This window comes from Chelmon rostratus, chromosome 13 (genome assembly GCF_017976325.1).
Source record: "Chelmon rostratus isolate fCheRos1 chromosome 13, fCheRos1.pri, whole genome shotgun sequence".
NCBI lineage: Eukaryota > Metazoa > Chordata > Actinopteri > Chaetodontiformes > Chaetodontidae > Chelmon > Chelmon rostratus.
Window position 1 is genome coordinate 22402362 of NC_055670.1, and position 15349 is coordinate 22417710.

General features: G+C 41.7%; 1 protein-coding gene across 1 annotated transcript in view; it reads right to left on the reverse strand.

Moving 5' to 3' along the window:
- Positions 1–15349, reverse strand: part of col5a2a (collagen, type V, alpha 2a) — a 39969-nt gene that overhangs the window by 18067 nt on the left and 6553 nt on the right. Inside the window, exons 2-6 of the mRNA XM_041950607.1 lie at positions 2146–2367; positions 1590–1609; positions 1463–1495; positions 1330–1362; positions 1006–1059 (exon numbers count right to left, since the gene is read on the reverse strand). Coding sequence (XP_041806541.1) covers positions 1006–1059; positions 1330–1362; positions 1463–1495; positions 1590–1609; positions 2146–2367 — 362 coding nt within the window. The remainder of the gene's footprint in view (positions 1–1005; positions 1060–1329; positions 1363–1462; positions 1496–1589; positions 1610–2145; positions 2368–15349) is intronic.

A 15349-nucleotide genomic window follows, 5' to 3' on the forward strand; every position in this document is an offset into this window, starting at 1 on the left:
AACCATTTTATAACTATGCTCAGTCTGGCATTGATTCATTATTCTGTGGCTGTGAAAACACTTGGTGTGAAACACTTTTTATTGGGTTTTCAAAGACTGAAATATAGATTGATCAGTCTCTGTAGCTGAGATACTTTGCTTTGCCAAGACGTCCAGCGGAACCTGTCATTCCCCTTCGATACAAATGATGCAGCTCCATTTTTGTTTGTTTATGAACCATTAGCTGTAAAGTGCAGCAGGAAACCTATTGGATATTTACTAATAAATCACCGCTGAAATGCTGCTCTCGACTGGATTGTAACTCCACCAAGAGGAGCGCATTCATTCATCAACCTGCTCGTTTTTGCTTGCAGAGCACATTATACATCAACTTGCCACATAACATTATACTTTGACTCTCTGTCTCTTGCCCTTGAAGTGAAAACATAGATATACACTGCATATATATATATATATACACAGTGCAGTATTTTCTTTTATTTTGACCGCTTTGGCTACTTTGACAGAATGGGGAGTAATGAGAAGTCACTCTCACGGCTCCAGCAAGAAAGTCGGGTCACGATGTCAAGTGAAAGCTTGTTTTAAGAGCACAGAGTGAGCGTCAACTGGATTATGTAGACCTGATGATATTTATAAAACCAGCTATTTAATCAGAATATATAAAAAAATAACTATGAATATGTCAGTCTGAGTAATGAAGTCACATGATGAGAAAATCCAGCCCACAATATTGCTGCTGATTTCAAATACAAAGAAACTTACACATGATTTTACAATATCTGAGTTTATAAAAACCATACACCCTCTAAAAGTCCCTAATTAAATATTAAACAATACAACATTTGAATTCATCATTGATATTTCTAACATTAAGCGAAACCAGGTGAGAAGGTGCGATGGTGATCACTCTACTCTTGTTAATGTGTGAAACTTTGAGTATAATCTGGTTTAAAGTCATGATTAAAATTGTGCTTTTGTGTGTGGAGGCTTGTGGATGTGACATACAGGCCTTCCTTTGTGTCCACGAGGTCCTCTTTCTCCTGAAGAGCCGGGAGGTCCCTGTTGTGATGAACAAAATGAAGCAATAAAAGTGTGAGAGTGGTGATATTGCGATCACATAAATATGTCACAGAGGTGCTTTAAATGTCATAGCGAGTCAGGGGACTAGCCCACTGTGCTGAAGTCCTTTTAAGGTGAGGTTCTGCTGGAGGTAGCTGTCCTCTTATGCCATCTAGTGTCAGTTCAGGTAGCTCAACATTCACACCACAAGCTTTCATGAAATTGTGAAAAGAGGATGCTATGGGTAAAACAAAGTAGCAGGATGCTCACCATAGGTCCAGGGCGGCCTCTAATACCAGTCACCTGCAGGGATATCATCAAACAGTCATTACCAGCATTTAGACTGTGCCTTTTTTTAACTATATTACCAGCCAGTTTAAAAGGTTTATATCTGAACACTCACAATTGGGACATCCCCGGGCTCTCCCTTCTGACCCTGAATAAACAGACAGATGGCAAAACCTTTCAAACTCATCGTCCATGACATCAGCAAACATTATATCAGCAAATATCACAAAACTGTGGCCTACCTTATAGATCCTGCCCCCACCTACATCGAGGAAAAAGCATGAAAGATCACATTATTTGTTCATCCTATCGTAATTCATCGTGAGTGTGTCAGGAAGCAGTTTTAATGAGATTCATTTGTCATCATTATGCAGGTCAGTCAAGGTAAACAAAGGCAAAACAGTCAATTAACACAATCGCCACTCATTCTTAGCATGAGTCTATTGATGTGCAACAGCTTGATAATGGAAGTCATTTGTTCATTGCCTTTGACAGATAAATAGATTATTTCACTGGCAACACACAGACCTGACAAAGCTAAAACATATTTCATGGTGATGACATCATTAGTATTATTGATTCCAAATGTGAACACTCTTCTTCTTTCTCTCTTTTTCACGTCCTGAATTGTGACTCTACAGTACATTCTTTCATCAGTGTTAAAAGTGAGTGTGTGAAGTCCTTTGCTGCGCCTCCACCTACAATGTAAAGCAGCAAACTGAACATATTTCCAAGCACTGACACGTTTTTCCACTTCCCAACGTGACAAATGACGGCAGAGAGCGGCTGCTTGCTCACCGAAACTGCCCTGGCCGCCGCTGCTGGATGTGTCAGACTGACAGACGGGGCAGCACTCGCCGTCAGGGATGACCATCTTCTCGCAGTTAGTCAGCTCATCGCACTGGATTTCGTCGCACAGGACCTGACCGTTGTCGCAAACACAGATCCGGCATGGCTCTGGCTTCCAGATGTCCCTGTTGGTGTACACCTGGCCGTCCGCCGTGCAGCTCACATCATCTCCTGGAACACACGGGTGGAGGACACGCTTAATTTATCAACTTTGTGCCAAATGTATTAAAAAGCAAAACCGGCTAATTGTTAGTGATTTTCTAAACCTTTGTCAATCCCCTGAAGGCTTGCCAAACACACCTGCTCTCTATTATGATCCTTGTGAAACATTCGCCAATTTAAAGAGAATGTGCAGACAAGACAGGACAAAATGTACTTTTTGTCAAAGCGTTCATACTAAGCCAGCATCAAACATGAACTGAACACGTGCCAACATACAGAAAGAACTGAACAGTGAAGATCACAAGCAAGGAAACACATGTTCTTGATCCAACCAGGTAATCAGAACATTAACATTCATTCAGCCATCTTCTATTCCCTTTCTTCCTCTCTTTTCTTGTCTCTGGTCCCTTTTTTCTGTGTAGGGTCAAACGGGCTGAGGCCTATTCTGGTATGCACTGCACACAAAGTAAAGCTTGCGGGGTTGACACATTCACCCCAAAAACCATTGAGAATACCTCAGAGAGCGCCTTTTCTCCATGAGGCAAGGTGAGGAATCACTAAACCACGAGGCACCCTGAAATGTATTTATTCTTCCTTGGAGCAGCTGCCTCGGGGAGAATAGTTGCAGAGTTACAATCCTGTTTGATTACACTGCAGGGCATCATGATCGCCAAAGAAATTATACATTTTTAATGCTGAAAAAGCCACAGTGTCAGGTTTGCTCTTACCAGGAAATAAATAATCCAAACAAACAAATCTAAAAAAAAAAAAAAAAAGCAATGCTGTGTGCAGCAAAGTACCACACAAACAAACTTATGCTTTCTCTGCGCTGTTCGATTAGTTTCGCAGTGTAATGTTTTCTGCACACGCTGTCAGGTCTGGAAAAGCGTTTTCTCATAGCGAAGTCTCCAGCCGTTAGACATGAGATCATTTCCTCCTGAGGCAGCGTCTCCAAAACTTGACTCATGTTCTAAACAGCAAACCTGCAGCCACCTGTGGAGCAACTGCTGAAAGTTGACTTTGTTCAATGTGTACACCACAAATAACTCAACATAGAATAATGTGGCCCATGGTACCTTACACTAATGTCAACAGAAAATATTGATAAATAGCTAAATTCAACGTGCATAGAGTTTATGAACATGAACTAAGATGTGAATTTACATTAGAAGGAGGCTCCAGGCCTTTGTGGGTTGTTCCTGATACTAACATGAGTTCTGTATGTAAAGGAAATCTGAGCCCACCTCTCCCAGGTCTGCAGAGACAAGGTTCTGATGTCTTCACCTGTTCCTGATATAAACAGCAGGTGGCAGCTCTGAGCTTCACACTGCAGGTAAAGTCAGGTAAACCAGCTACAGGAGAAAGGCAGTTGCAGAGAGGAGCACTAACTGCCGATGGAGATTCATATAATTTTGGATTATTTCAAAAGAACTAGAGTGGGAGAATACTATCTCAAACCTGTGCACGGGGATGGTTCCAAAATGTTTAAAGCGAAAAGTCAACAACAGAAGCAACAATCAGGTAAAAGGGCAGGTCTGCTAATACTGAGGCCTGATGCAACAAGACAACGTGTCTTAACATGGCTCAATCCCATATTCATGTTTGTATTAGACAAGCCTGGGACAGGAAGCAGCTGTAAATAACGCTGGGCAGTTGTTTACATTTCATTTGTGACTCAGATGAAAAGATGTGACTGTAAGAATTCTGACAGGCGCTAAACAAACCTGATCAGTCAGCTGTAACAAGAAACTGAGAAGTAACTTTAAGATGTTTAAGCAAAGGTCAGAATCAGTTTGATGACACATACAAGGAATATAACTGCTTTTCAGAAGCTCTCAGAGTGGTTATACGCTCTGCTTTGAATGTGCGGGACAAATGTACAGAGAGAATTTAAGCAAACGGTAACATAAACAAGCTTAAATATAACACACAGAAGGCTATCATGTACAGCATGTATGATTTGGAGATGATCTTAGCTGCTCTGTGTTGTATGTACATATCTTTCCACATCTAAGTGTTCAGAGCTAATATGCCCCACGATAGATATATCACCATTAGCATAGCATGGTGTAGGTTAAAACTTGATCTGTACTGAATTTTATAAGCACCAATGTCATTACTTGAGAGTAAAACAAAAAAAGTCTCATAACAATATATTTTTACATAAATATAATAAAAACAACATTTTCTGTCAAGGGTACTTAAAATGTGTTTATTGAAAATTACACCGTAAGAAGATATGTACTGAGGCAAAATAATCTGAAGCTTAGCAATAATCATTAACAGCTACAATGTATATAATGCAACACCTTGAGAAAAATAAATGAAAATTAACTATAAAAAAGTTTAACTCTGGCGCCCCCCTTTGGTAGTAGCACAAAAAACTGTCATACACCAAAGCACCCTCGATGACCCTTTGAATTACTCAATAACTTTATTAAGTGATCGATAATGAGCGAACAAAGTTTTAAGTCATTCCTATTTCAGACACCTGGGCTGTAAATATGAATAATATTCACAGATCTAATATTCAGTGATGAAATAAAAGGCCCCTAGAGTTTGTGAAATCTGACAAAACAGGTAAAATACGTCAAACCTCTTGGTACATGTTCAAAGAAAGCTAATGCAGAGACGAACGTCGGTGTGAGTGATAAGTTACATTTAAACTTGCCTTAACAAGACACCACAGACTTCTGAAATACCTCGAATTACAGGAAACTGGAGGCTTGGATGCTGCACAAATGCACCATGTAATCAGACACTCCTAAACTCATTACATCTAATCTCAAGTGTGATTAGCTGTGATTTGGGTAATACCGCAGACAATGGCGTGGAAGACACGCATGTACAAAAAACTTAGAGAATCAAGTTTTTTTTTCTTTTCTATCTTTCCTTTTTCATCATTCACGATACAAACGTTAAGAATGTTTGAATACTGATATCTTCTTATGCAATAAAGTATAAAAAAACATGCTAATAAAACACCTAAATGATGTCCATAATGCTGAACATTAGCATTAGCACTTCTGTTGAAACTTCAGTAGGTCTTTTTGCACATCGTTGTGCAACCTCTCCATGTTCAAGAAATGTGCATATACTGGATTTTTAAGCATTCTGGGATTTTTACTTTGCAGACATTAACATGCTGCACACATCGTCACACAGTCACAGTCACCCACACAGAAGACCACAATGGAAAATGACCCTTTGACATAAACCAGAAGCCTGACTTTAACATCGACTCTTATCTCCACACCCGTCCCAACCAGCTCTGTTGGCTGAGGACTTCAGCTTTTATCTGTGTATATTTTAGAAGATCAACACTCCAACTAGCAAATACAACCCCGCAGGTAGACTTTCTCAGCCTTCCTTGTTCTGTCAGCCGCAGAGTATTTTAAGCCATTAAACGCACGTATTTCAGCAATGACATTTCCTGCCTTTTAACAGCCAGTAAAATCACACTGTCTAAGCTGAAATGAACACCAGCACTCCGAGGAGCGAAAGAGTGCATTTCTCTTCATTTGTGGGAACACTTGGAATCATTATAGCCATGAATCTTAATCTTTGGAGAGCAAACTCCTTTTTTCTACTACAGTGATCTGTTTTTTTTCTGTTTCACAAGAACAAGGTTAGCTGCTCTCTTAGAAATGCTTTCATACTGGCTGCATTTACATTCTTGTTGATATGTCCTTGTGCTGTTTCCTCAGCTTTAAACACGCTGCTACACGATATCTCTTGCTGGCATCTCATTCAGGTAACCTTTACAGGCGCTAAACTGCGTGTTACTTTAGTCCTTTTCACTGCTGAGACATGAAAACGTCACACCGGGGATGTCTGGTCGAGCCGCCGGCCACATAGCTGGAGAGCCTTTCTTCCTGTTGGGTTTTGAGAGGTTTCAAGCGCTGCGTGTTGGGAGAGTTTGAAATTCACTGGGAGAGAAGTGTGGTTTTCTGAGCTGTCTTAAAAAAAAAAAAACCACCGCAGGCCTTGAGGAGGAGGAAGGGGAGAGGGACGTTCACTTTTTCCCCTCCTCTCAGCTAATTCATTGCAGGTTCCACACTTTTCCACAGACGCCGTAAAAGCAGTTTAATCGTGACAACGGCGAGAAGGCATGCTCCCTTCCCGACGGTGGCTGCTGGGTCTGGATTTTCCACTAGTCAGCTAAGAGGGCAGACGGTTTCCTCTCCTGGTTTAAAACATGGAGTCTGGAGCTCTTCAACATGACTCATGTGTCTACTCTGAACCATTTATCATTAAGTACAGTTCACCAGACATCAGCCAGATAACAAAGAACCGAACATCCTCTCTGTTTAGTCGTGGCACACGTCCCAACCAGGAAAAACCTGGGAAACCTACTTTTACCTCGCCAGGAATGTAATGTAGCTGGCAAATGTGAGGAGACAAAAAAAGGTAGATAGTTTATGGATTTTCCTTGGCTAATATGGAAATACTCATAGCATTTTGTCTTTGGGGAGAATCTACTGTAGCAACAAGCCGAGGGGTTAGAAAATGACCTTATGGAAACAATGAGTCACATAAAACTGGAATTCTCATTTCCCTTATGGAAAAAAAAAAAAAAAAAGATGAGTGGGTCCAAGTGCGGACCCACAATGACGGCCCCACCGTGGTCTAATCTTCACAAAGACAGTGCCCACTGGATGATGAGTTTATGAAATGACGTTTGTTTCCACTCGTGTTCCTCACTGCAGTGAGACAGACTCGCTCTGGCTGACATGGTTAATACCGTGAGGACGCAGCCTGATTCACAGTCCAGATGCAGATGAGTTACAGCTGCTGAGGGGTGGCTCTGCAGCAGCTGCACTTTCCTGCTCTAAAACCCTCGGTGTCATGGCCAAACATAAATCTTCCCTCTGTAAAGGACCTTTAGCTCAACCTGGGATTGGTCCACCGACGTTGTCCATAAAAGCAGCCGCTCCATAAACATCAGACAAGGCACTTGCCCTATCAGCCCAAAGCCTGAGTTCTAATGGGTCAAAAGCACGTCAACACACTGTTTTGCTTCAATGTGAATCAACACCAGGTGATTATCCCTCAACCTTTCTGCTTTTTCAATATCAAAAAAAAGGATCTGTCTGTTTAATATTCTGAAGGATTTACTGTATTACGCTGACAGAGCTTGAAATCTGTAATAACGCTCCAGTTTGAACATGCTCTTCACCTTAGCTTCCACAAACGAGGCTCAGTATCTCGAGGGAGGGGTAGGAAGCTCGGGCCAGGAAAGTTGAAATGAATAAGTAGCTTGCTGATTACATGTCTAGGCTTTTCCATCAACAGGCCCCATCTCCAACGGGTCTTCCTTTAAAGAGGCAACCACAGTTATGAGCTGTTCCCATCCCATGTTCAGCCCTGGGAGGATTGTGGTCCTGCCAAATTACACATCCCCCCTCCTCCACTCTTTATCTATCTGGCTGACTGGCTCTTTGCTTTCTGCTGCCTTGGAGTTGATTCATCGCCATCTTATAAGTTTTACAGTAGAACTGGTTGTTGTAGTCTGGATCTGCATTGTAACATGGAACCTACAACAGAACCTTTATGAGTTCAAATGAATCAGCCGTTAGAGGCAAAAACAGGCATTTAAAAGATCGATTTTAAAGGATCGTGCCTGCGGCCTCATATTCTCAAGCATCCTTCGCCGCCATTGTCATAAAATACTGTGACAGCTGAAAGAGCGATCCTTCGTGCTTACTGTTGGACCAATCAAACAGGTTCTGCGTCTTCACGCCACATGGAAAACGCAATTTACAGCATGTGCTTGTACACATTATGAAGTAAATATGGTGTACGACAGATGGCGTGCTCTAAAACGGATAATTTGCCGTAATTAGATAATTAGAAAACACAAGCTGTTGAAATGAGAGTGCGAAGCTACTAAACTGTCAATGTTTTCCACTGCATACGTCAAAGGCTGGGTCTCTTTGGCCTGGCCTGAGGCGCTCACCAAGGGCAGGGTCAGAGTTCAAAAGCGTGGGGGATGTTTCCTGGTCGGGCATCAAATGTGCTCAGAATGAACTTCATGTGAAAAACTACTGCAGAGAAGACAAGGTCTACACACTGATTCAACACGTTTCCCAGGCCATTGTTCTGCTGGTCTCTCTTTGTTTTATACACTTTATTAACAGTGTGGCTTTATGGTGGATAGAGTTTAGGTTACCTCATGTTTGTTTGGTTTTCTCTGCTTTTCTGCATCAAGTATGTTGCAGACACGTGACTACAGTAGACTGCTGTCCAGTAAATATCATCATCATACTCTGCAAGACTGCATTATAACAAAAGTGGAACAGAAAGAATTATGTTTAAACTGTACAATCCATCTTCTCTTTCTTAAACTTTCTTAAACAACTATAGGAAAGCACAGTTATCGGTCTGATGACTTTCATCAGTTTCACTGTAAAGTGACTTCTGTAACACAAAAACTTTACATTTCATAAAATATAAAAAGATGAGAGTGTATAACTGCATGGAGGAACATGAGGTTTTTTGCTTGTACGTTAATGTGAAATTACCTCTGAGAGCAAAGCACCAGAAATAACTGTTTAACTTTACCAGGTGGAGCTGTTTGATTTGAAATCAAATCTTACACAAAGTCCTGGTAAACTGTCAAACATGTGGTTTTCATATCCTCTTAAGATGGTTCCAGCGCACATTGATCAAGCTGAATAACACGCACTGACACTGAACGTGGACAAAGTGCTGCACCGCCTGTCTCCCCTTTACTGTACGAAATGTAGCTTGCACACAAAAGGTACTGTATGGCTTTTCCTGTTGGTGCGACCTAGAGCACAAATATAGATGTGCACAATCAGTGTAGGATACACAACCATTATCTGATCTCCACTGACACACTCACAAGATTCTGATAAACTTTATATCAATTTACAACTTTACGTTCGGCCGGTCCACGTAAAAGCAGCTATGCAGTAAAAGGATGGATGACGTCAAAGATTCCAGTTTACCAGAGCAGAGCGTTAACATATACAAGGGGTCAGAGCGTCCTGGTGTTTTACATCAACTGAGCACATAGCCAGATGTGAAAGAATAAACTGTGGATTCTGTACACTGAGGAGCTCAGAGGCAAGCTGTTTCCAGCGCAATACGCTCTAGCTGCGTGACTGAAACGCAGAGAAATACAATGAAACCCAGTGTTCCTGGCCGTTGTACTTAAAAAAACAAATGCAAGTGAAATATAATATGTGGACATGAAGAAGAATTCTGTAGATGTATCTGCCGTGTCTTCTCAACACATCTTCTGCATTCTGAGCTTTGTTCCACCAACAGCTTGACGCATCTGTTACAACTTAAGATCCTACCAACTGTGGAAAAAAATGTCTGATTATCAAAATCAAAATAAAAGGATTGCTTATGCACTGGTCATGTGTCAGCTTTCAGCTACGCAACGCAACAACAAAACCACCACATGTTGTTTCAGGTCAATAAAAATCACCAAATCATTTCTCATCAACTCTTGAGGTTTCATGGTCTCAGTCCTTAGAAAATCTGATAAAATGGAGGCGAATTAAGTGTTGCTTGCTGTTTTTTCAAAGGAAGGAAAGAAACAGTGTCCCAGTTCCTCCTGATAGTCCACAGACCTCAAAGTCGACAGTTTTCGTCGCTGACAGCGGGCTCTGCAGATTATCCAGAGAACTGAGGACACAGTTTTTGGAAAGAAAAATTTTAAATTCAATCATTTTTTGATGCACAAAAACGCTTCCATTTGCCGTCATTATGTTGAGTTTGTGGCAGAAGGCTTTGACACTAATTTTCTCATAAGCTCAGCATGATTTCTGAAATGATGAGCATGGCCAGATAGTTACAAGAATAAATGAGAAAATCTGATTTTTTTGTGAGTGTTTCTTTTTAGGGGGTCAACCAACAGTTCAAAGCATACAGATGCATACCCTGCACTGTTAACCAAACTGTCTGCAGCTCACATCAGTGCTTTACACATCTGTTGGCCTTTTCAAATACAGCCTCTCTGTCTCCTTCTGCCTTTTCATTTAGCTTTGAATATGTCATACAGGAACATAATCGCATGTGGTTGCATTAACACATCATCTTGTTAACCATTTCCCTTGTGCAGTCTTGTAGCTTTCTGAATCCTCACAGCAGCGCCATCGCACTCATGGGAGAACACCATCATGCACAAAGTCGCAGCTTAAGTCACAGAAATCCAACAAGTGTAACACAATCGAGTGTCATGAAGTACACAGCGAGTACAGCATATCACCACAACTTTAGTTTCAAACATTTCTAATGATCTAAAAGCTGACTTCTAAAGGCCAAAAGATGGAACACACATGTTCAACCATGATCATTTGTCAAGTGGGGGGAGGGTTTTCAGTTGTTTAATGGGGTGTCCTATAGTTGTGGTGAGGAGCAACCCCAAAGGCAAGCGAGACTTATTGCCTCCACATTTAGTCTGACCTCAGTGCTACAGCAGTTTCAGGATGCTGCATCCCCTCCCCAAAACCAAATGGCTGCCTCAGGCTCCTTTTTAAATCTTCCGCATTAGCCTGTGTTTTCTCATATCCCCGTCAAGCTCTCCAATCTCCTTTTCTTTCCCCTTATCCCTATCAAAGCACGCCGTCTCCTTTTGGACTTTTCCTCCACACTCCTCTGTTTTTTTCCCCCTTTCTGCTCTGTACTTTTTGCTTCTCTTTTCCTATTGTGCCTATTTGTACGTATTTATTCTTCATTTCTTTCCCCCTTGCTCCTGTTATCTCGCTCATCATTAAAGGCTCGGAGAAGTGATGCGACTGCTAGGCCACGACGCCAGCGCGCACCGCATCATCTGCGCAGCCACTCAGGCAAAGGATGTTTCCCATAAATATTTACATTTTCAGCTGGACTGCAAAGTGTGAGGTCACAAGCTTGACATTATTTATATTTACACTAGATTGTGAGTTTTAGGTGATGCTTTTCTCTAAAATATCCTAAAATGTCAAAATGATAAGTTAAAATTCCAACACTGACTACATCATGAGCGATTAGTACCACTATAGGACTCCTTTTAAACAAGCTAGTTAGCGTGTGCACACAAGCCCCCCTGTCACTAGCTGCGTTTCCATTGCCCCTAGAAATGCGCAAATCCTAAATATCGCAATAAAAAAACGGCAATGGAAACACCTAAATTTCGAAAATCCTCTCAAATATCGCAAAAACATTTTTACGCTCTCATGAGGTGGTTTTTCAGACGTGTCGATACTTAGGTGTATCGCAAAAGTGTAATGGAAACACTTTTTTCGAATTTACACGTCTCCGAGGTCAGCCGACTCCCCGTTTCGGGCCGGCCACATGCAGTCAGATATAACGTCTTGTCAGTTTTGTAGTGTTTGTATGTTTTCTGGATCTCAATAAGTAGCAGACAAAAACACTCCAGCTGTTCCAGCTGTCATTCTGATCTCGTCCTGTGCGCACTTTGCAAAATCTAATCATTCCGTTTTCATTAATCGTGAGATGAACTTGTGATGAGTGTGTGCACCTCAGCTATGTGGGAGACACGCGTGCACAGCATTAACTGACGCTGTCAGAGCGAGCTGACGCTGTCAGAGTGAGCCTCGCGTAATAACAAAGTGATCAATAATAGGCCATTAAAATCAGCGATCTCTAAGTCAACAGATAATTTCTTTATTTCACCTTCAGCATGTGCTCTTTAATTGTAAGGCTTTGTGTTAAGTTTTACCGACGCACAGCACACACACACATCTCGTGGGACGTCCAAGAACTTACGAGAAGTTCGGCTGGTTCGCAAAACACTGTTCAATGGAAACACCTGCAAGTCGCATTCGAACTTTGCTGACATTTCAGAAATATCGCTTTTATTTTGCGAACAACTGTAATGGAAACGCAGCTACTGACATTAGTTCCGGAGCACACTAATACAGCTTTTAACAATTTTAAGGGATAAATGGCATAACAATTGTTTTTCAATGCAGAAAATTGCATCACAATCCGTCCAAAAGACTGCTGGGAGATAGCTGACTGAAAGTTATGTCACATGATTGTATTTACAGGGATGCAATTTTATAAATGGGCTACAGTCCTGAAACTCAGACACAAAGCCAGTGTTATGGAGAGGCCTTTGGAAGCAGAGACTGAATCCGTAAAGAAAACAGCGTCTGAGCAGATGTTTTAGGCCCAAAATTCCTCAAAACATTATGAGATGTGCTTGATTTGGCGTCAGTCCTGTATCATCTCTGAAATGGAAACCATGACTTAATTCCAGGTGAACTACATCAACTGTTCTCATAGTTTTCCAGGCAGGAGGCATCTATTATTACTTTGCTTGGATAGTCAACACATCAGCTATTATTCTAACAGCAGCAGTTAAAGTCTGCTGAGCTTAAGTAAAAACATATAGGGATGACAGCGTGGGCTGTTTGTGCTCCTCTACAGGCCACCGTTAGAACACTCATCTGTATTTAAAGTAAATAATGCAGTGGCCATGCTGTCCAGGAGCCAGCGTAAGCATGCGGTTAACACTGGCTAGATTACTGACACGGAAGTGCCTGAGAGGGGGTCCACACTGTGAGGCCCCTCACTGCAGTGACATCACCCAGGCTGAAGGCCCGGGGGACTCACAGAATTTATGACTTTCTCTTTAATGCTAAATGGAGCCCTTGAAGTTTACTGCGGCCTGTATTTTTGCAAATGCTGGAGACAGACACAGACAGAGAGAGGTGATGAGGTCAGGAGGCCGCGGTTATGATGCTCAGCGAGGCCACAGAGGCCTAAAGCCGCGGCCACATGGAGCTCTTTTGTAAAAGCTGTGAAGCAGAAACAGCGACTCTGTTGCACAGTTAGTCCAGCAGAGACTCTTTCAACAGTACATGTCTCGGTCACAATCCTTGAAAGTGAAAAGTAAACTGTGTTATTATGAAAAACTCTCAAATACTGATATTAGTATCTGTAAAACCCAGTATCGTGAAGCTCTAAAAACCACCAGAATCACTCTACAATAAGCAGCTTGGCATACAAAAAAAAGCAGACGTTTCGTACAAATTCCCACCAGCAGCTGTACGGTCACTGAACCACGTGGACTAAATCTGAGTCACGTGGTGTTACAGTCTCATCAGATGACAGCGAGGACTGTGAATGAAATTTTAACATAACCAATGGCAACCATGTCGATAAGTAAACATCAGCACATGATGCACATCTGGTTACTAACCTAGTCCACAATAACACAAGGAGCTGCTGTTTAGTTGCAATATAAGTTTTAGTCCATCACTTTAATTGTGAGTAATTTATGAGTTGAATGTTTCTGCCATTATTTTATTTGGTGGATCATCATGGTCTTAATCAGATGTGCTTGCATGCAGCTGCATGTAATGTAGCTGTGCATAAACAGCTCAAGGACACAGTCTGGCGTATTTTTTTCTGACTTTTAAAATGACTAATCAAATCATAAAATTCCATATAACCTCAAACAATTTCATGTTTTTGTGAAGGAAATTAAATCCACATTTAAATGTAGTTAAATCACACACACAGTAATCTGTATTTCTCTAATGAGAGAAGTATGAGTGCAATATGTCCTTGTGACATTATGGCTAAACACCAAACTGCATGAGCCCATGCAGCTCTGTTTCTCAGGCATCCTGAGCGTGTTCTCGCAGTGTCGTCAGTGCCGAGCAGAGGATTATTTCTTGGCAGATCTGCGGCAGTTTGTTTGCTGAAACTCCTCTCTTCTATCAGTAACAGTTGCATACTTCGTTCAACATGTCATCAACAGCTGTGTGAGCCTCGGAAATGTCTTCCCGAGAGGCAGAGTCCTACCAGAGGAACGGCTACGATCATAGCTCAATTCTCGAGGGCTAACAAATCGCCAGCTGACCTAATTTCAACAGTTACAAAAATAAAAGCCCTTTTGCAAAGTGAACATGTTTAACAGCTAGCAGCGTTGGCAACAGTGCGCATTTAACTCACTTTTGTCCATAACATTGTTCTGAGTTAACTTATTATTTTGATTGCTTGTGAGAGCAAAGGGGAAGGCAGCCAATTATGTTTTGATCTCATGTTTGTCGTATTGTTTGACCGCAAATCACAAATGACAACAACCAGAGCTGAAACATGTGCTTTTCAGAGGAAATTCCAATTCAATATGACTTCCTGTGCCGGAGCTGGACGAGTCTACTGCGATGTACAGTACAGGGGGGAGAGAACGAGATTAGAGAGAAGTATTTGGCCTTAATGACGAGTACCAAACAGTCCTTCCAAACAGGCTTCCCGTGTTGCCACTTCATCCACACCACATTCTCACTCTTCTCGTTATAGATTCCAGCTCTTATCTTCTTTCCCCGCCTCGACACCCCTGTTCTCTTCCTCCTCCTTCCTCTTTCAGCCCTCTGTTCATTCTCTGTGCTTTCCTTCCCATCCGCCCCCCGTTCTCTCCTAATAGATATAAAATTATGAGGAAATGAACTTTCCCCCTTTCCAGTCTAATCCCATGTTTAAAGTACCAGGCCACATCAGTGACAGCCGTGGAAAAAAGAGGGAGCCGCAGATTAAACAGAAATCAACACCGAAGCCTGCAGATAGAGCTTTAATTTAGCCCAGGTAAATAAAGAGTGACTTGATGCACAGTTCTCGCTCTGTAAACTGGAGGTATCTGCTGGTGTTGAACTGCTGTGGCTGATGAATTGAAGCCTGAGCCAAAATGTCTACACACCACAGCCACTACAAGGGTATTCTGCAGGATAGTGTTTCTTAAGGAAAAAAAAAAACATGTGGCTTTGCTTTAATTCTGACGTATACTTAGAGAAACACAAAGCACTGGTATTTGATGTCATTCATATGGATATCATTTTAAAGCTAGCGGACTGTAAATTACCATGCCAGCATTTGGATTTGTTGTTCCTCTGGCTGAAATGTCTCTAACTTTCCACAAAAGTACCGTAAACAATTAAAAGCTACGGCTTGACGAGTGAAGCCTCCTAGCTGACAATTTGAATGCAAACTAAGTCGTCCGATG